Source organism: Mirounga angustirostris, unplaced genomic scaffold (genome assembly GCF_029215605.1).
Source record: "Mirounga angustirostris isolate CCGP_5_RB_7025 unplaced genomic scaffold, mMirAng1.0.hap1 SCAF_16, whole genome shotgun sequence".
Taxonomy (NCBI): Eukaryota; Metazoa; Chordata; class Mammalia; order Carnivora; family Phocidae; genus Mirounga; species Mirounga angustirostris.
The window spans coordinates 40008522-40030383 of record NW_026991724.1 but is presented as its reverse complement, the minus strand read 5'-3'; the positions used below and the strand labels follow the sequence as shown (position 1 = coordinate 40030383).

Sequence of the window (21862 nt, the reverse complement as noted above, 5' to 3'; positions counted from 1 at the left end):
CCTCTTCATGGCCTGGGTTTAGGCCCCTAAGTTCCTGGGACCTTGGCCTACCCTGGCTATCCGCCCTGGACTGGCAGCTTAAAGGACGCCTTCTTTCCTGTAGCATGTCCCTCTGTGGCCATCCCAAATGAGGACAAACCTTGGCCTTCCTCCGTTCAGGGGGACTGTCACCCACTGGCCTCAATTGCACCTTGAACACAACCTCGGCTGCCTCCCGGCGGCGGCACTAACCAGGCTGCTGCTTCCCCACCTCCTACTTCCTTGCTCTTGAGAGGCTTGTTTCAGGCCAGCTCCCTGCCCCTCCACCACACACTTGTTCCCAGCCAGGCCTGCGTTTGACTTTTTTTTCTTTTGAACTCCACCGGGTGGGACTCGGGTTAGCCAAGTGCAGGAAGGCTCCCTCCCCCCGGCCCCCCGCCGGGCAGACCCAAGCAGGTAGGCCCCGGGACTAGGGCCTGCAGCTCTCAGAGCTCAAAAGGTTGGAATCACATTTCTAACCCCTGACCTGAAGAACTGGCACTTGGGAGGATTTGCACTGAACAGGGCTCAGCGCACCGCTGCGGAGGAGAAGCAGGGTACCACTGGGCCCAAGTCGCAATCTTGGGGCTCAGGAATTGTCTTCATGGCCCCTGGGAATTTTCTGGGCTCATAAACGTGACCACCCCGCTGCCGGGTGAGCCACCTAGCCGCAGTGGGAGCCCCCAGTTTCTCCTAAGGGCGTTGGCCATTGAGCATTTCGATGTGTCGCTCCACTGCTCCTCAGCCCACTTGTCCTTCTTTTGTTTTCAGAGATTTAAAAAAATCCCAGGAAAGCGGCACCTCCCAAAAGTGGGAGCCTCTAACTGGCCTAGGGGGTTACTTTTTTGCGTGACTCACTCGGCTAAGTGAACCAGGTACCTGCGAGGGAGCGGAAGTTTGCTGTTGCTTTTCAGAGGTATCTGCAACTCCTCAGAGTGGGGTAGAAAGATTTCTACAGTGTTACCTTCTGCAGAATTTTAGCTCCTCCGCTGGGCGCCAGCTTTTCCGCCCTTCAGTCTAGCGTGAATACGGTCCGGCCGCACACCCTGGAGTGCGGTCCCTCCTTCCCGCAGGAAGGAGCCCCTGTGTGCGCCGCTGTGGCCGTCTCTCCGGCCTCCTCCCGAACCGCGCAGACCTCGGCTCCCGGCGCTTGCCGGAGAGCGGCTCCTGAATCCCTTCTAACTCGCGAATCGCGGAACGAAGACAAGCACAGGTTTTGAACCGCTCCTGTAGTCGACTCTTGAGGGGGCAGAACTCACCAGACACCCGGACAGAAATATTTGCAGTAGGAATAAAGTCAGGTAAAATGCCGGGTACAGCCACCCCGCAGATGTCCGAGCAGTAGGTCCTCCGTGCGCCCTTCCCCTGAACTTCTTAGGGGGAGGACAAGACAGACCCTTTGGCCTGGCCAAACTGATCAGGCACATATATGAAGATATTTGTCCTCTGGACAGTGGGGTGGGGGAGTAGGTGTGGGCAGGGGAACTTGCAACCACAGCGGAGGTCAGCATTCTTGGAGAATGGCGCCGGGAACTACCGCAAAGCTCTGGCTTCTCAAACATATGGCCCTGCCCTTTCTCCCTCTGTAAATAACATGTGAATTACAGACTTGCTGCTACGCGGACATCAGTTCTCCCTAAACCGAGTCCCCGGTTTTGCCTGGGATCCGCGTTTTCTTCCCCCTCTCTGGCTCCTCGCTGCCAGTCCGTGTCAGGCAGCAGCCAGGTGGGGCCTGGCAAAGTTTTAGCTTTAGACCTTCTGGCTAAGATCTGCCCCAGATTCGGCCCAGCTGAAGCGTTATTTAAGCCCCTGCATTCAGGTACATACTGTGCTTGGTGCTGATTTGGGAAGCCTCCCTTCCTTTTCTCCTACGCCACACCCAGTCCACAGAAAAGGGGCAAAGAGAACTTGGAATTGCAAGGGCCAGGTTGACAGTGTCCCTCTCCATCTGTCCCATTCCTAGGACGACCTGCAAGACTAGTCCCGTTTTGAGGTCTTGGTATTAAAGGGGGTGCGTATGGTTAAAAGAACACCGCAGAGATCAGGGTTCCAGGCTGTGCCACGCCGGGCCAGAACCCTGTTTGAGTGTCCGTGCAAGGCAGCGCGGTCGCAGTATGCACTCCGCATAGCCCGTGTTGCGCGTGATGGGCTGTCGCTACGATGTGCAGCTCATTGACACTGATGGATGCGCCAATGGTTGGACGGACAGATGTTAGGGCGGATCGCACCGCGCGCGGCGTCTGAGCGGGGGAGGGCGAGGTAGCGATCCGGCGGTGGCTGCGGGGGACTCGGAGACCCGAGCTCAGGCCGCGGCCCGCAGGGGGAGGGGGTGGAGGGAACGAGGTTTGGAGAGCAGCGCGGGGAAGGAAAGGAGGAGGGGGAGCATAAGCCAGGGCGAAACTCTCAACCTTCCGTGCGCGGCGCCCAGCGCTGTGCACCCATCACTACCGGCGCGCTTAAGTGGGCGCTCCGCTTTGGGAAGGTGAGCCGGGGGCAGGCAGGAGCTGACCTCGCGCGGCGCCTACCCTCCTCCAGGCAAGAGGCTCCCAGCGCCGCGACCAGAACCGAGAGGCCGCGGGCGGCGTTTGCCAACTCACCGTTTCCTCGTTCGCAAGAAGCGTTTCACGCCCCACGGCCGCGTCTCCCGGGCCTGGAGGGGCAGTCTCTCTAGCCTCTGTGGCCGCAGGCACCAACTGCTCGCCGCGCCCCCGCCCCCGAGTCCGCCACACACACGACCAGCCCCGGAGCCCAGCCGCAGCCTGACTCCGACTCCCCCGCAAACGCCCGGGGTCCGCACCCCGCAACTCCGAGCGCTCCTGCGCGCGCGAAGGCGCTGGAGGCGGCTTTATAGCCCGGGAGGACGGCAGCGGCACATCTGCATTCAAGGAGGCGTCTGGACTGAGCCCAAGCCCGCAGGCTGGGGGCGAGCGGAGACTTTTGATCTTACCGTCTGGGTGAGATCACGGTCTCCTGGTCTAAAAGAAAAGAAAGCATGCCTGTGAACTTTTAAAACAAACTTGCATAAACAACCACAAAGAAAAAAGATAGAGAAGGGGCAGAAGAAAAGGGGAAAAGAAACACAAGAAAAGGAAATATTAAAAAAAAAAAAAAAGGAAGGAAGGAAAGAAGGAAGGAAGGAAAAAAGGAAGGAAGAAGGCCGGGGTTTGCAGCTCCGGGAACGCTCAGGCAGCCAGTCCCAGGGCGCGGGGCTCTGGCCCTCGCCGGGACTATCTGACGCGGGGCCCAAGGGAGCCCCCGGGCCCCAGCCGGCGCGCCCAGGAGCAGCGCCACCTCGGGGACCGTGGGTCTGGCGGCCGCCCCCGCACCCCCACCACCACCGCCCGGCAGCGCCCGGAGCCAGCCCCGCCGCGGCCGCCCCATTCCCGGCCCAAGAGCTGGCCCAGGGAGACGCAATCGAGCCCGCAGCGCATCGATGCGCCGCCGCCCGCGCCGCTCCGGCTCCCGCTCAGCCGCCGCCGCCCGGGGGTCGTCCCAATGAGCTCCGGCCCACCCGCGCCCTCGCGGCCGCCCGTAAGTGAGGCCGCGTCGGCCTGCCGCCAAGGCAGCCCCGCCAGCTCCCCCTCTTCGCGGCCCGCTCGGCGCCTCGGCGACCCCAATCACCCAATCAATAATCAATTCTTTTCGCCCAGTACTGCTGGCAAGCCCGGCGCTGGGCGCGGTGGCCCCCTTTCCGGGGCGCCCCGGGGCGGGGGATGGGCTTGGGAGCCCGAGTTCCTTCCCCCGCCCCCGTCCCGCCCTCGGTTCTGCCAGCCCTAGGGGTGGGGGGCGCGGCCCGGCGCCTAAGGGGCGAGGGACGGGGTGGGGGTGGAGGGACCGCGATCTTCCCAGGCAGAAGAGGAAACTTGGAGGCACCCTCTCCCACGCCGACCCCCGGGACGGGCCCGGGAAAGTTTGCCCGGGAAAAAAAAATTGGGGGAAGTGGCGGCGGCGGGTCCCGGGGGAGGAGCCCGGGTGGCGCGGGGTCTGAGAGTAGCCCCCACCCACTCCGGCCCGCGCCCGCCTCCTCCCTCGAGGGCGCCGGCGCCCGCCCGCGGGCCCTGGCATCCCCGGGGGGGCGCGGGCCCAGGCCCGGGGAGCGAGCTGGGGGCTTTGGACGCGGCGGGGTGGAGAGGAGTGCGGCTCGGGCGGGGCAGCGGGGGGCGGCCAGGGGGCGAGGCCGGGTGGGGAAGCCGGGCGGGCGGGGGTAAGCGAGCGCCCCGGGACGAGCTGGGCCGGGCCGGCGCCGCGCCCCTGCGTGCGCGCACTGGGCGGGGGCGGAGGGGCGGCACCCCCTCCCCGGACGGGGCGGGGGTCCTAGACAGGCCCGGGGCCGGGAGCGGGGGCGCCGCGCCCCCGCGGGCGGGCGAGTGACACGATCATCTCCTTTTCCTTTAAGCTTGCCTGTTGCCGACGCCGCCGCTCCAGCCGAGCCGCGGGCAGAAGACTGGACCGCTGAGCCCCGGGCCGCGGCGGCGGCTGAGCGCCCCCCCCGGATGCCGTGACCCCCTGCCCGGGGGCGGGGGCCGGGGCAGGACCGGCCGGGGCCGCTCCCGCGCTCCTCCTCCCACCCCTCTGCCCGCCTTCTCCCCCTCTCCCCGCCCCCCGGCCCCGAACCCCGCGCACCTCGTCTGGGGACGGGGCGGGGGGGGGGCAGGGCCGCCGTTCCTCCCCGCCCCCTCCTCCTCGGGCCTCTGGAGCGATTTGTCAAACTTCCCATTCCGCCGGCAGCGCGATCCTCCTCCTCCTCCTCCTCCTCCTCCACCACCTCCTCCTCCTCTGCCTCCTCCTCCCCCCCGCGCTCCTCCCTCCCCGCGCCTCCCTCGCCCGCCCTCCTTCTTCCCTCCGCACGTTCGGGGATCGCGGCGGAGCGCGGAGAGGGGGGGACGCGGAGAGCCGGGGCGCAGCAGCATCCTGCGGGCGGCCGCTCTCCGGGGGGGAGGCTGAGAGCCGGCCCGCCTCGCCCCCCCCGCGGGCCCGCCGCCCCTCCCTCCCTCTCCTCAGCCCGGCAGCGGCGGCGGCGGCGGCGGCGGCAGTGGCAGTCGCCGGAGGAGCATCATGCCGAGGAGGAAGCAGCAGGCGCCCCGGCGCGCAGCAGGTACGAGCCGCTTCCCCTTCCTCCTCCTCTCCTCCTCCTCCTCTTCCTCCTCTCGCCGCGGTGCGCCTCCGGCCGGCGGCCACCCCGCTCTTCGCCCCACTCCTCGCCTCTCTCCTTCTGCCCGCGCAGAGTAACTCCGGGGCGCCAGGCTCGCTCGCTGCTCTGCTCTCTGGGTGCGTGCGCCCGCCTCGCGTCCCGGGCGCCCCCCGGACGCCCCGCCGCGCTCGCCCTGCTCCGGTTCGCACCCACTTCGGGAGCCGCGCGCGCTCGGGGCCAACTGAGCCGGGCTGGGTCCCTGCCTCTTCAGCTCCCCGGCTGCGGAGGGGATGGGAAGGAGCCCTTTTCGGTCTCTTTCTGTGGGGGGCGGGCGGGGTCACCTGAGTTCCCTGGGACACCTTCCGTGTCCTCCCGCGGCCGGCCGGCGGGGGACAGCCCCGGTGTCTGCCGAGCGAAAGAGAGCCAGCGAGTGAGCGAGCGGGTCCCTTCGGCCACCTTAACTGCTAATCCGATTGATTCTTCATTTATTGGGCCCAACGCGGGCAAGCGGTGGAAGCCAGAGCGCACAGGGTCTGGGTATTGTCAGATGACTGTCAAGTCAATGTTAGATGCTGGCGTTCTCTCTATCCGTGTTTGTTTTCCCTTACCCCCCACCCCCTCCTTCCACTGCTTCTCCCACCCTCATCTCCTCCTAGCACTTAGTTCTGGGACGTGTCTATGTACTCCCCCCTCCCCCCCCCCTTTTTTTTTGCCAGGAGTGTCAACTCCTGTTAAGACTGAGTCGATTTTTTTTCTCTTTTCTGGAAAAAGCATCATTGAAAACAAAACAAAACCCACACACATAACATTATTTTGCAATAATGTCAGTTGGGGGCATGTTGCCTGGAAGAAGGGTTTCTGGCCCTTTGCCACCCTTGATTTGATGACTGATTGATCGCCCGTCATGCTGCTGCCTTTGATCTATTCATTCCCAATAAACATCAATAAATCACTCGCAGTGGTGAGGCCAAGCTCTGTGACGTCACTAGGGCCCTGTCCGTGCAACTTCGGGATTTTGGGACGGATTGCTGAGAGGACCACATATGGACGGGATGTATTTTGATATGAGTAACACTCAGATGTGCAGAGGTTCAGATGCTGCCTGAACGGGAGCGTTAAGTGGAGGTTCATTTCTTTTCTTTTCTGTTCTTCTCTTTTGGTGGAAGAAGGGAGAGCAGAGGGAAGGGTCAGGGCATTGCCTGGCGCCCTTCTTGGATGAGGGCATTGTGCCCATGCTGCCCCTGAGTGCCTGTGGCAGCCCTGGGGGTGACGGTGATGGTCATTTCCATCATGTGAGCGGGCAGTGCCCATGGAGCTCACACATTGGCTGCACTCTGAACCAGAGTCTTCTTACACAGGGTCACACAGAGGGAACACTCTTCTTTCTTCTTCCAGAAAATGTACTTTCTTGTTCATGTCTTAAGAAAATCCTCGAAGAAAACGGACGTGGTTTGGGGGCATATAATGCAGGTTTTGCTCTCTGTCCTCAGTGTTGCCCAAATTTAGGAAGTTTGAAAATCCCAGCGGTGGTTCTAGGGAGGGTGCTGCCACTCAGGTCACCTCCTGGCTGATGCTTCTTGCCCATCCCACTTTCTCCTTTAAATTCCAAGCTCAAGCAATGAGCTTATCTACCCAAAATAAACTCTAAAAGTTTGGAGGACTCCTTCACAAAGTTGGGCAGTAGGAGTGTCTTGGGCTTCTTCCAGTCTTTTAAATTTTTTCTTTCCTTTTTGGATGCACATTTTAAGGTATCTGTGTGCCTCAATCAAATGAACCATATGTGATTACATCTTTACATTTAGTTTAGAACTCTCTCTACGGTTGCTTCATCTTTTCTCCTCCACCTTGCCAATCTGAGACTCTTACAGGATAACTTTCTGCTAAAAATATTAGCGAAGGGGGAAATGTACTGTTGATTTTATTTATTTATTTATTTTTAAAGCAACCTGTTCACTAACCTTCTTGCACCTTTTAAAAAGCCAGCCAGGAAATATCAGGTCAGTTAAGAAATATTCATTATATAAAAACTTGACTGCCCGGCTAATAGGAGATGGAAGAATGGTTTTGCTCTATCAAAATGACCCGTCAAAACGACTTTGTTTCATATTTGATTTAATTGTCTCTCTCCTGACAGGCACATTCATCAATAGCTTAATGGTCAATCAGAAGTTGGCAGCGTGAGTGCTTTCTTTCTTTCCCATACCCGGGTTTTGGATTTACTTTATCAGAATGCCTCTGCCTAATGGACGTGTGGAGGAGGGGGTGGAGAATGTCTGAAGGGCTACTTATTTAAGAAGAGGGGAGGGATAAAAAAAAAAAAGGAAGAAAAAAAAAAGAACCCTCCACATTTAGGCCGGTGCTAAGTATTCCCAGGCCAGCAAGTGAGCTGCCTGAGGTTTTTGTTTGTTGGTTGGTTTGGGTGCACGAGAAACTTCCCATTTTTTTCCCTCCTGTTTTTAGTTCTCACAGCTGCAAGTTATAAGGTTCATGCCTGCTTTTGTGGCATCCTGGGAGTGATGACAAATTGATTGCTTTGCACTGATAGAGAGTGGGAAAAAGAAAGATGTCTGCTGATTGGTAACTGGAAATCCAGTCCCCAGCAACCTTGAGAATACTCGAGAATTTTTTTTCCCCTCCAAACTGAAAGGTCCGCTCAGCCATAAAAAAAGAAAAGTTGTTTTGCCAGCTTCATTAGTGTTCACCTAATTAGCTGTAAACCTGATGGATTCCTGACAGCTTTAATGATTGGAGATGACAAGCTCGACGCAGTGTCATCCAGCAGAATTAGGTTTGCAGCTAGTTTGATGTAATCAAGTTGATATTACACAGTCCTGGCTGCCTTTAGTTGTGCATTAACTCAATTTTCTGCTGCAGGTGACAAATGGGCTTTGGTACCTGGATAATCATGTCATAGGAATTAGGGCCCTTTTAATGGTCTGGGGTAGAATAACAACCACAAAGGGCTGAGAGCTGGGTAGAGCTTGCAGACATAGCAGACAGGTGCACATAGTCTTCATATCTAGGCCAAATGTAACATTGCTCTCCAGAAGGCCAGAGCAGCCTCCAAGAATCCCTGAAAAGACGTATTTCTGTACTTTAGGATTTTCTTTCTTTTTTTTTTTTTTGATAGAAATTATGCATGGCTTCGTGTCTGTTCTCAAAGGGAGAGAGACGTTTCTTCACCTGCCGAAGAGAAACCTGGGCAGGAGTGTCCTTTCTCCAGGCGTGTCATTTCAAAGGGCCATACATTCGTGCTGGCCAGATGTTGCTGCCTCAGAGTAAGAGGGTTGGAGAGGCCAGTGTCCTTCAGGCAAGATGACCATTGTCCCTTGCTCAAAACGGGACTCTTACCTGGGCGTGATTTTTTTTTTTTTTTAAACGAGTGTTTTTTGAAGATACCAGAAAAAAAAAAATGAGAGCAGTATTTCATAACAAATAACATTTTATCCATTCATATCCATTTTCTGGGGGGGAGGGAACTGTACAGTCTTAAAAAAAAATTGCCTCAACTTGCAAAAAAAAAAATCCTCAGTGAACAACTTGCTATTGACCTTTCGAGTCTTACTCGTTGAAAGAGAATAATCTTCTAAGGAGTTCTTGGGTGGTCACATCAAGAGGGGGAACCTTTAAGCATCTTGATTTTTGTAAAAGTGGTTTGAATCCCTTAGGTTCTGCTGGTGTTCCAGATCACTGTGGGGCCCTGGGGGGCAGGATGGGCTTGCAGTGGCAAAGCAGAGGGGGTTCGCAGTGCCAGTGGGTTTGGGTATGCCTAAAACGTAGTGCGCCTGGTGCTGCCCATGTACTGTGGTCCGGGCCTTCGTAAGGCCCGTCCACACACTGGGCAGCTCCTCTCCTCTGTCGGAGGCACGTGAAGCATTCAGGAGGGCGTTTCGGCAGTAGCCCTGGGAACATATTCGCTCTCAAGCTTGCCGCACATTTCTCCTTTGGACAGGTATTCTGCCCTGTAGCAAGGTGACAAGATGACTGGTTCGGGCTGCTCTGTGATCCGCCCCCCCGCCCCCCATTTTCCTACAAAATGTGGAGGAACAATGCACATTTTAAAAAGGAAAATCAAGAAGATGAAGGAGAGAAACAAAGAGGGCAGGAGGCAAGGGTATCCCCCTGGACATCCACCTAGGGAAGAGAATCTTCCAGAATCAGCTGCTGTGCCCCCATTATCTTGACAACTGTCAGTTAGGGCTTCAGTGCTCTCCAGGGCCACACTTGATTGTGAGCGGTGGATGTTGTCATTTTGTTCTCAGCGTTGCCTTGAGCGCGCTCATAAGCGAGCGATAGTCAATAACTGACGTATCAGCAGCTCTTCCCCAAATTGTCTCACCCGTCTGCCTTTTCCCTCTTTTTACCAAAGATTGTTCTGTAAAGCGATCAGAATAAAAGGTGACTGCTCAGGGCCCTGGGGACGCCGGGGGAAGCCCAGGTGAGGTCCCAGAATTAAAGCCCTTACTTCCTCCCCTCCCCACTTCTACTCCTGGGGTTTCTGGAAGGAGAAGGATCACCTTCTTGAGGGCAAAGTGACTCCACCATGTTGGGGGCTTCTCCTTTCACACCGGTGGTGGCCGAGCCAGGCTGAGGCGAGGGCTGCAGTCATAGGCAGGGGAGCAGAAGGGACAGGAGCGGAATCCCCATCCTGGTGTACAACACCCATGTTAATCCACGGACGTGAGCAGGTCACAGTTATTCTGAGTGCAGTTTGTGAGGCTTTCCTGCTGGCCCATTTTTATTCCTGCCTGTCACTGGACAAACTATAAAAATAGCTTTAGTCTGGTAGTTAAAAAAAAAAAAAAAAAGAAAAGAGAAAGAAAAAAGAAAAAAAAAAGAAGTAGGGTGTGTGTCCCCCCTTCTATGTTAGTGTGCAGCCCAGTTAGGTAGATGGGCCTTTCTTTCAAAGAAGCTGTCTCGTAACACCCCTGTAGCGTTTTCCCACAGCCCATGGAGGGAAACAGGACAGCACATAGCGGTGCCATCACTTACCCCAGACCCTCTCAGGTGTCACGGCGGCACGTGTATGTGTGTGTGTGCGCGCGTGTGTGTGTGTGCGTGTGTGTGTGTATTTTAGTCATGCTCCAAATTGTGGTTTCTCTGTCTGAAGTTAAAAATGAAAGGTGAATACAATATATTGTATTTGGTAACAATGATATGGACTGGTACATCTAGACAGATAATGTGCAGTTGTAATTAGACTCAATAGACAGGCAGTCATTTTTAAATTCTTTGACACATGCATAAAATAGTCATATAATAAGATAAGATGACAATTTTATGTTAGGTTGATAAAGTGTCCCGATACATGCATTTAAATGTCTGTAAGCCTTTAAAAAAAATCCAGACAGATTAATTCTAGTTTCCAGTATTTGCAGTTAGTCATTAAATTAATTTTTAAATCCTACTAAACAATGGCTATGAATATGTTTTTTTTTTATTTTCCTTCTAGATTTTTTTTTTTTTTTACCTGAATTGCAAGGGATGGCTACATAGACTTGGTAGCTTTCTCTAGTTTTTCAACATTGGTAAACAATTACATTAAATGTGGATGTAAAAATTCAGTTTACTGTTTGTAACCAGAATAATGCTATGCATTTTTGGAAATAAAAAAAAAGGGAGAGACAGTAATAGAGCATAATCTGCTTATGACCACTTGCCTCAACAACTGTCATACTCTAGGTTTAGGAATCTTTATTAGAAAGATTACATAGTGTCCTTGACCAAATATTGAATATTTTATAAGCCCCATTTAAAAAAGAAGACATTTCGAGCACATACACTTGATTTGATCAGCACTTAGATTCTTGGGTTTAATTACTTTCAATTCTGTAAATTATTTTAGTATTTCAGCAAGAGTGGCCCAAGAGATGTATCGGTGGGGGGGAGGGGGGGGCTGAGGAGGCATTTCTCCAAAGGTCACGTTACCTGGACTTTTTGACCATCTTCTTACCTTGTTTTCTTAGATGTGCAAAGGTGTGGCTCTTGAAGAATAATTTCAATTTGTTTGGGCTTAATGATAAATTATTAATTCATATTGTCAGGACACATGTTATTAATTATGACTGTGTTTTCTTCATCCAGAACAGCTGTTGGGGAAACAGTGTAAGTTCAGATTGTCTTCAGGGGGAGGGCGCCAAAGCAAAGAACTTACCAACTCCTTGTCATCATATTCTTGGTCCCCTTCCTTTGGGAATGAAGCATTGCAGGGGCTGAGTGAAGGGGAGAGGGGGACTGTTCATTCTAGACCAAGACGGGCACTGGCAAATGCTAAGTAATGTACATTTTTTGAAAAGCAAGCCTAACTCTCAATTTTCTGTGAGTTCGGCTGGGATTCTGAAGGGGGTAATTGGTCCCTTCCCAAGTCCAGGTTTGGATGGGCTGCCCTCTTCATCCCACCAGTGCATCTTGTTTTCTTCTTATTCTTCGGTAGACCAGAAGGTCATGGTCACAAGTCTGTAGTGACAGAAAGCAAAAATACTCTTGAGTGCTTGTTTGTTCCCCAAACTGGAACCCGTCCTTAATGGAGGGCACAGCGCTGTTTGGTAATATACGTGAAATGACTCAAATTCATTTACTTTTGATTTTTCCATTCCCATCATTAAATCTAGTCCTATGTATTCAGTTTCCTCTGAGTTCTTTGAGAAATGCATGTTGCATAAAATAGGCAATTTTTAATGAACAATTTAATGTAAATGGGTTTTGAATTTAAATTAATATTAATGAAGCCTTGAGTGAATTTATTTTGCATACGTAAAGACTTGTAAGTCTTTCACCCATGTGCGTTCTCCTTTATGTAGTAACATTGGTTGGTTGGATTAACTTGCGCCTTTTAAAGATTTACACTTAAAAAAATTAAATTGATTTTATATGTCCAATAGCCCCAACATATTATTAGGCAAAGGTGTTACTTAATTTAAAGAAAATATACCTCATTTCCTATTAAACCTCTGAGTTTCCATTACCCTGTTCTTCCTGCAAGCTGCTTTCGCTTTGGCATTTGCTGCTGGGGAAAATACATACCAACAATAGTTACTACAATCAAGATGCTTTCTTTCTTTGGCTTACCTCTAATGCATTATGTATCCTGGAATGATGGGGAGTTCTGTAATTAATTCTGTTAGATGTAATTGCTATAATCACTTTGATGTTACACATAATAAAGGTAATATGGTAAGCACATAAAAAAATATAAACACCTTATTGTAACACTACTACTAAAATTCCTCCTCATCAAGTCTGGTTTATAGACAAGTGTTCTTAACTAGTTTTGGTCCTAGGTGACAATTTATCCGAGCCGTGTTCATTGATATTCCAAAGGAGAGTCATTTATTGGAAAGGATGGGCCTTGTCTTGGAGAGATCTCCAAGCTGGTTGCCTAGGAATCTTAATGCCCTTTTCCTTAAAGATGTGGCTAATTAGAAAAGGTGACCATTCTTTTCTGTAGAGGAGAGAGGTAAGCGCTCCAGAAACAGCCATGAAACGAGGTAAGAAGAGGGTGGCATAGGAGGGGAAGAGATGCTCCGAGAAGTGATAGCCGGGGTTTCAGATCAGAAGAGGTGCTGTTCTGAAGGTTTTCTCATGGTGTGGGATTATGGGAAGTGCCGTGTGTGGGGGCGGGGGGGCATGCGAGAGCACGCTAGAGCATGTGCTCATGGTTAACCGGAGTTCGGCTGATGTTGCCTGTTGGACAGAACCCTTGGTGGTATTTGAGACCTGCCCCCAAGCCTTGGTGCACCTACCCTGGATGCAGGCCACCATAGGACGGAAGAGAACTTTGCCTGAGACCCCATGCACATAATCCTTGTGGGATGTTTCCAAACATGTGTAAATTATTCTTTGCCAGGGCAGCTTGCAGGAGGTGGAGAATGTGGTGGCTGAAGAAGCTTGTCATTTGATTTTTTTTTTTTTCTCTGTGGCTATCCTGGAGTCAGGCTAGCGCGGACATCGGTTTGACTCTCGTCCCCAGATGCACCCCGTCCCGTGTGCTACAAAGAGGTCATGAAACCTCATGACCCAGAGTCAGCTTTACAGCCTGGATGGGAATCCTGCACACTTATATTTTATTTTGCAGTGAGTTTTAAGTGCCAAAGCACAGGAATCAGTCATACACAGAAATCAAATGAGAGAGTGTACGTGTGAGGAGGGGATGCCAGAGTCTCTTTGGAGGAAGCTCAGGGTGTTTTTCAGATGGCCATCAGATGGACAGTGACAGTCGTGAGTCCCTAGACCGTGCCCTGGGCCCGCAGAGCTTGGTTGGTCTGGCCGTGGCTCTGGTCAGCTGGGCGCAGACCAGGCCAGGGGAGAGCAGGGTGCTGCTGCAGAAGGCCTGGCAGGGCCTGCCTCCTGGGCGCTGGGCCCAGGGCACCCTGCCTGCCAGGTGAGAGGGTCCTCGGGTCTGGGCCCAGGGCCGGGCTACGGCCAGGCAGCCACCAGCCCTCCTGTGGTGAGCCTGGGCTGGTTTTGATGGCCAGGATGATAAAAGGTCTGAGAACTCCATAGGCCCCTGTAATCAGGGCCAGCACTGACATCCTTCTCAAATTTGACAGCTTCTTCCTTTTCTCTTCTCACAGCCAAGCCTTTCTCAACCGAATTTCCCCGCCCTCCCCCTCTCCCCTCCCTCCCTCCCTGCCGCCGCTCACCCCTTCCCTCCCTCTTCTTTCTCTGTGCGTCTCTCCTGTTTCATGTTCTTGATCAGTCTCAGATGCCTGGAATTATTTTTTTTCGGGCGGGAGGGGGAGTGTTGCTTTAGGTTTGTGGGTTGGGCAGGTGTGAGAGGAAGTCTGTGTTTTTTTTTTTTTCGTTTTTTTTTTTTTTTTTTGTACTGTAGGCCTGTTGCTAATTAATGTTCCTCCATAAGATTCTGTCGGAGTTGAGTAATGTTTTTGATCTTTATGCCTGATAACTGCATACTTAATGAGATTTCAAAGCTGTGAGTGCAGCTCCCTACAATTATTGACAGATGCCTTTTCTTTGCCATTGGGTTCAGCTTCATAAATCCTCTTGCCGTAATGAGGTTCAGCAGTGCCACCCTGGCAGTGAGCTAATGAAAGGGGGGAGGGCGAAGCGGCTCATGGCTGTCTGACACATTTTTTTCCTTTAAAATTTACTATGCAGATGTCAAGCTGCGGGACGATTACTTCAAACATGCTAATTTTTATCTTGCTTTTGTGTCAGCCCTTTGCCATTAAAAAATAAATAAATAAAAGGACTAACCTTACTCTCCACTTGATTTCTTTTTTCTTTTTTCTTTTTTTCCCTAAGTCACATTTTTAATAACCCATGGTGTGTGACTGCTGTGGACTTTGACACCCATGCGGCCTTTTGCAGGTATCCAGTGGCAGAACCTTGATGGGGTTTTTTTCTTTTTTTTCTTTCTTTCTTTTTTTTTTTGCCATTGGAAGTGCAGGGGGAGGATAACATGCGATTTCCCCAGGCCTCCCATCAGCCTGCCCTAAGTATGCACTTGAAACGTCGGAGAATTCATTTCAGAGTTCTGGAACTAAATCCTGGTGGAGAAGAGCTGCACCATGCCAAACAGTCGATTTCCTTTTCAGCGGAGTCATACATCACTGACCCACCCTTCCCTCCTGACAGAATGACATATGTCATTTATCATATGGGCCCCAGCCAGACAACGGGGAGGGGAGGGAAGCCCAGTCCATGTGATGCTGTCTCCTCCTCCCAGTCCTGTACCGTTGGCTTGCAGAGAGAGGCTGCTGATTTGGCGAGAGAGGGACGGGGAGGAGGGAGGAGAGGCAGGGGCGAGGAGAGGCGAGAGCCTGCTCCGTGTGTGTGGATGGCTGTCTGGGTGTGTGGCGTGGCGGGCGCGAGATTGGCAGAGGCACCGAAGAGGTTATGTTCTTTCATATTATCTGCTAAACCACACTGTTCAGCCTTTGACGCTCTTCTGACTCTCCCCCCCCACCCCCATTCCTTTTCTCCTTTTCCTTCTGTTTTTCCCTTTGGTAGTCGAGGAAAATAGCAGCAACAACAAACCAGGGATGACAGGTATCATTCAAACCACCCTGGCTTATGAGGGGTGGTAGAAATGAATCTCAGGGCTCCTGGCTTCACATGATTCAAACATGCGTTATTGAAGATGGATGTTCCTTAAGAAAAGATTGATGGTGGATGCTGGGCTTAGGGTGCCATTTATCATTTTGAATATTATTTAGACTTGCCGTGTAAACCTGTAACTTGAGAGTTGGACGAGCTGGAGCAGGGTAGGGGCCTGTGTGTGTGTGTTTGTGTGTGTGGGGGGGTGTGTTTCCATCGATTGGCCTTGGGCTCTCATTGCTGCTGACCAGACAGGAGCCCTCCCATTTACAGTATAGAAGACACACACCCCAAAAAAGGAAGGGGGGAGGTTTTAATTTTGAGTAATTTCCAAGGACATTTTTCCAAGGGAAAAATGAAGTATCTGTGATTTAGACTAAAGCTAACAGGCAACTTCTCTCTCTCTCCTTCTCTCTCTCTCTCTCTTTCCCCCTCTCTCTCCCCCGACAGGGGCAGTCACGTACGAAACATTAAAATATAAACAGAGCTGTAGTTGCCAAAGCCAGGACCCTTGCCTGATTTTTTAAACTCTGTGACATGCTTTAAAAAAAAAAATCTGTATCTGAAAAGCTTAGCACAATATAACTATTCAAAAAAGACTGGTTGGCTTGGTTAGCAGTGTGAGAATGAAGAAACAGACTTCCACGTCTCAGGAATATTTCAGATAAAAAATGATCTTTTGTGGCTCCCTGCCCCTGCTCCCAGCGGCCTCCTCCCCTTTTGTGTCTGCACTCTGTCCCCCTCGCAGGCCCCGGCAGACCCCCACCAGGACTGATGTGGACAGCTGTTTCCAGGCCCCTCCACCGCCTGCCCGGCTAATCACTTCTGGTTCTTTGGCACCCTTGAGCTCTGCTCCGGGACACCCCCACCTACTGGAAGTAGTTAGGGACGCAGGCTGGCTTTCGGATGGAGCCCCCAGCTGCTGGGAGAATCAGCGCTGAGCCAGTCTTGCTGCATTTTGGGCTGCGGAGGCCTCGCTGCCTGCTTCCCCGGGTGGAAAAAGGAAAACAAACTGCTGGCCTTCCTGCTCCGGTCTCCTCCACCAGGAGAGCCCCGATAGTGCAAATTTAATTGGCAGGCATTCTATTAAATATGTGACTTTATTTGGGTCTGCTAATTAAATTTAGGGCTCCTTGTATGACTTATAGTGTGGACATTAATTTAAAAAATTGATGGGACAAAAAGTTAGGCTGCGGTAGTTTTTTATCTAAAGAAATGAGAATCTAGAATTGGCAGAAAGGCTGGATGTTCCTATCTTGCATATCTTGCTGCTTCTGGGACAAACTTTTCCCTGACGTGTGAAAAGCCTGCATCTACCATAAACAGGAGAGATGTGGAAAGGTGGCTCGTTCACTCACCGACTCCAGGCAACTTTGTGTGTGTGTGTTAATTTCGAAATAACTTTATTAGCAGCCTGACGCCTTGCACACGAGGCTGACTTAGGATTCCCTTTCGGTGTTGCCCAGCGGGTGCCCAAAATTGGGTAGAATCAGATTTATATCCTTGGTTGGTGCCTGGACTCGCGTCTGACTATAAAAAGCTGATACTGGGGTGCCTGGGTGGCTCAGTCGGTTGAGCGACTGCCTTCGGCTCAGGTCATGATCCTGGAGTCCCGGGATCGAGTCCCGCATCGGGCTCCCTGCTCAGCGGGGAGTCTGCTTCTCCCTCTGACCCTCCCTGCTCTCATGTGCTCTCTCTCATTCTCTCTCTCTCAAATAAATAAATAAAATCTTTAAAAAAAAAAAAAGAAAAACTGATACTGTTTCTTGCGGAGACTTCACGGAAGAAAGGAAAACTTTGATCCGCTGCCCTTGCACTTGGCCAGTGTTGGAGGAAATTGGGAGTACAAGTGCCAATTTGCAGGAACAATTGTAAACACACCTTTGCTACAAATGGCATCATCCCATTCTTACCGATTAGAAAAACTTTGCTATTAATAGGTGCAAAGTCCATTTCAGGTATAATTGGTAAGGAACTGAGTGCACTCATGGGAAGAAACCTTGTTTTGTTTTTTGTTCGCTTTCCTTCTTATCCCCTTTTCTCAGTTTTATGGCTGGAGACATGATTTATTGCAGCCATCCATCTTGGGGGCTCATCCATCACACCCGGGTTGCTAGGAGATTGCAGCAGCAGCTGTTTGCTCTGAATCAGACAGAAAAGTTGTCAATCATCAAAGGCAGGTGAATAGCATTAGAAACACGCTATTGTCAGACGGAATAATTAATCAAAGAGAGAAAAGATAATTAAAAAGATATGACCCTTGCAAGTACTTGCTCTGGGTTGCCTGGAAAAAAAAAAAAAAAAAAAAAGGAAAGAAAGAAAGAAAGAAAAACTGCCTGGTCTTTTCTAGACACTTAAGCAGCTGAGGGCTGATAAAATATGCACTCTGCAGTGCATAGTTTTTAATTAATTGAAAAAGGTTCAACATTCAAAGACGATGCTAGAGAAAAGTCCGATTATGAGCAGAAGTAATATTTATTGTTTGCATGAAGGGCTTGACACAGGGTTCTAACTTTCTGTCACAGATGTCCGGCTTCCCTGGCTGGAGGAGGCGTGGGCTGGGGTCTTCAGGTAGCATCCCTGCTCCTGTCCTCGGGGCCCCCCTGGCTGTCATGCTAGGCTATTGAGGAGAGCCTCAGACCGGAGAAGCTCTGCTAACCCGGACCACATGTCCTTCCACAGTTCTGCTGGGTTGGAACTGAATTCCTTAGATAAGACAAGAATTTTTTTTTTTTTTTTTAAATGAAGGGGGAAGGCTTGGCAAGCATGCCATACGGTCTACCTGCAGGCTGCACGGAGAGAGAGCTCTGTAGTACTTCACCTGCCCGGGAACATGCTCCAGAGAGCACATGCTCTAGGTTCCCGGAAGAGAATTTGTAATCCATCTTGGTGTGGCCCCAACGAAGTGCATCGGTGACTTCCATCCCCAGCGATAACCTGGCATCACGTTCGGAGGAGACCTCCCAGTTACAATCTAGAAATAATTTTGGGTGCCCATTTCAGTCTCAAAAATATTCATAGATGAGGAAGTCATCCTTGCCTTTTCTGAAGCTAAAATATTCTGGAGAAATTGGAAAACGTATTAAAGACTCGATAGAAAGTGGCATATCTGGAGTTGCTTTTCAGTTAAATATGCTGCAAACCCTGAAACAGATCTACTCTTTTATTTTTGGATACTATGCTTGATTTTCACACCATTCTCTTCCCAAAGAATAGCAGGACTACTAAAATTAGCAGGAGGAAAAAAGGCTTGAATATTAGAATTCATGAGAAGGAAGAAAGCAACACTTTTTTAGTTGGGACGCTGCTCTCAGGGCGCACCAGATCGGAACACCGGGAACTCCATTCCTCCGCTCCCTGCACGAGGCAGCCCTGCAGATTAGTTGCGGGACATCCCAAGGGAGTCCCCAGGGGCTGCACATCGGGGTGTGACGTCCTCCTTTTCCCAGAGTGCACTGGGAGCCCCCCAGGGGTGACACGACACTGGCCTTTTGGTGTGTGTGTGTGTGAGAGAGAGAGAGAGAGAAAGATGCCCAGATAAGAAAAAGCACCTGCCAGACTTCCTGGAGCCCCCACAGGGGTCTCACCTGTTCAGGTGTAAAAGGTGGAAGGAGGAAGCGTTTCTATTCAGAACTTGACCTTCAGGGAACAGATGACTTTGACTTCTGGCTGCTACCTGGGTCCTTGAGCCAGTGTCCCCTTGGTGGCCTTCTGAATTCTCCAGTCAGACTTGGAGTTACCTAATCTCCTAGCGGTTGTCCTGGAAGGTTGACATTTTCTCGGGCAGGGTCCGTTCATGACCTGTAAGGGACTGCGGGGCCAGGAGGCCAATGTCAACGGGGGATGCCGGGCCCGGGCTTGGGCGCCTCCCTGAGATATCCTGGGTGTCTTGAGGGGCCAGGGGATCTGGCCCTTTGGAGACGCACAGTGGAGGTAGATCTTCTCGGCCCTCCAAGAGAAATTCTCGGAGTTGTCATCTCCCCGTTACAAATAATTGCTGAGAAAGCACGTTGCCTAATGTCAACCAAGACGATTCCAAAATGTGGCGGCTCATCAGGTGAGGGCAGAGGCAGTGAGCTCCCTGGGAATCATTTATGGTAGATTTATGAAATCACAGGCAAAAAATATCAACCTTCAGTGCTAGTGAAATAAGGTTGAAATTTGCTTCCCCTTAAAAAATGGAACAAAAAGAAAAACCAAGGTGGGGTGGGGAGGAAAGTCTTTTAAGTTTTGAGAAGTTCATGCAGGTCATTTTGGGGTTTGGTGGGGGGGCTGTGGTTAGGATCTGATGCTTCCTGTTCTCCCAGGTAACCTGTGACATCTGTTCAAGTGGCCCACAAAAGAAATGAGAGGCCAAGGAGCTGGGGGAGAGGGAAGGGCAGGTTGGTTGTCTGGAGGAGGCTTTGGTTCTGTGAGTGTACATTTTGGCCACGATTTGAGTGTCTCTGTCCCTGGATTATCATTTCTACGAGAAGGGAGAGGAATACATAGGGGTCTGTCGTGTCTCCGGGGGCAGGATAGAGCTGCCGTATTCCAAGTCACGTTATGGCAGGACATCGTGGGACTCCACCGCGCCCCCCCCCCACGTCCACGTGATATTTGAGTGTTTTATCTCAGTGAGGCGCACGTGTCCCTCTTGCAGTTCCAGGAGACAAGGTTACCTGGAAGTTGTTTTGGGTTTTCTCAGCTCAGGTGCCACAGATGCAGAGCAGACCTGGCCCCCACCCTTCTGGCTCTGCCCGAAGCCTTAGAATGCCATGGCTGGGAAATAGAAAGCAAGCACAAATTAACCAGTGGGACTCCCTGTAGGTGAAGACGTTCTAAAACGCTTAAAAGACCCCAGAACACCAAAGATGGAGTTGTCACTATTCCTCTGCCTAATGGAAAGCTTTGGGAAGGGGCGGGGGGTGGGGGGAGGCAAGGATTCATCTTTGCAGGAGGAGAACCCTGGGTTACCAGGGCTTTCCACGTGGTGCAGTGCTCCCCCCTCCTGGCATTCCATTTCCTGCCTTTGTTTTTGCTCTAGGCCTGTAATAAAATGGCTCTTTCGTATATATTAGTTAGCGAATACTACATCAGTGTAATGTATGAGGCTGCGGTGGTGTTATTTTCTCGAGCTTTTCTGTATAAAATAGTAAGGCAACATGGACACTCTGCTACGTGACTGAGGTTCCTACTGAGATGGTTAGGTGAGTAAGTAATAGAACAAACACATAGTCAGCCAGGCAGGGGAAAATAAATAAAATAACAGCATGTTCTTGGTTCTCAGAGCCATGCAACATGAGTTCCTTCAGATTGGGTCCTGGAGCTCCAGACTTTCTGATGAAGTGTGGGTGGGGAGGGAGAAAGGTATTATTTGGAAACACATGTACTCGCTCCTTGTGAAAGAAGTGAAGTATTTAACATTTCTCCAAGGAAAACATCTTTCATTACTTGACGTGTTCTGTGGTAATGATTTTTCAGTTCAACAAACAAGTACTTATTAGCGTTCGTGCGGGAACCTGGCTGAGGTGGATGGCAGGGCCATTTTTAACGGGACCTCGCTGGCCAAGGTGAAAGGAGCCTGGCCGGTCGCAGGTGGTCCCGGTGCAGGCTCGCTGGCTGCCTGCGTGCACGGTCCACAGCTCAGGCCCCACGGGGGTGCAGGGTCTGCTCCTGCATGCCCTCTGAGCTCAGCCCTGTGGCCTGCGGGCGCAAGTTGGGAGGAAATCAGCAGAGTTGGTTTTTGCTTGTGTTTTGTTGCAAACAGCACATTCGGTGGTACTCCCTTGATGGTTTAAAAATGGATTTGCCTAGAGAGATGGCGTGTCAGGAGTTTGGCCAAGGACTTGGTGGTTAAAAGGACTGTTTGGGTTAGAGTTAGTAAGAGGGGGGGAGAGCCAGGTGGGCGACTGTGCTGGGACGTGGCTGACCTTTCCCCTCCCCATCCCGTGCCCCTCCTCTGGCTTGAACAGCAGTGGGCTCCTGTGCCCCGTGGTAGCATCTTCCTGATTTGGGGAGTGTTGAGAAGGCAGCTGCAGTGCTCTGGGCTCTCTCTGGGTGGGGGTGGAGGGAGAGAATACGCTGCATTCCTCGGAAGCTCAACTGTGGCCCCAACTCTCAGGGACCCTTGAGTACGGCCTTCACCCTTGGTTTCATTTTGCTTGTCTTTTCTCTTATTAGAAGGGTGGGTTAGCCAGTCTAATTGCATGCCTGCAAGAGATATAGCTTTTCCTTGCATTCCTATTGTGGTGTTCTTGAAATTAGAAATAGTGAACTATGGCACTTCTCATAATCCCCGAATCACAGTTCTCTACACCGGAATCCCCACCAAATCGAGAATGAGTATTGATGGGTGGTGGCTTCCTGCAAACTTCGTTATTGATCTCAGTTCCCAAATACAGCTGATAACCTCCGTGCGTCAGCCCCCAAGTCCCATCTGATTCCGGATGATCTGCCATCATCACCCCCAAAAACGTGATCTCGGTTTACATCCCACGAGGACGTCTTCCTTCGGTGCATGGAGATTGCCTTCTGCTCGCAGAACCCGCTGGCTCGGTGGCTCCTTCTGCCATGTCAGTGTGGGGAATGTGGCAGTTAGCACTGTTTATACATTCCAGGAGTATTAAGCAGTTAGGTTACTGGAACTGTGGCAGAGCTTGGGGGAGCCGCATT

At 51.6% G+C, this 21862-nt stretch overlaps 1 protein-coding gene across 4 annotated transcripts in view; it reads left to right on the top strand.

Annotated features, from left to right (window-relative positions):
* Nucleotides 1–3853: 3853 nt before the first annotated feature.
* The window catches only part of TSHZ3 (teashirt zinc finger homeobox 3), a 101995-nt gene continuing 83986 nt past the window's right edge, over nucleotides 3854–21862 (top strand). For 3 of the 4 annotated variants that reach the window (XR_010408161.1, XR_010408162.1, XM_045891196.3), the window contains exon 1: nucleotides 4609–5113. Coding sequence is in view for 1 of the 4 variants with exons in the window: in XM_045891196.3 (XP_045747152.2) it covers nucleotides 5074–5113 (40 nt within the window). In the remaining 3 variants the exon portion in view is untranslated. Of the gene's footprint in view, nucleotides 5114–21862 lie in introns of all 4 variants that reach the window. The other variant, XR_010408163.1, reaches the window with a different exon arrangement.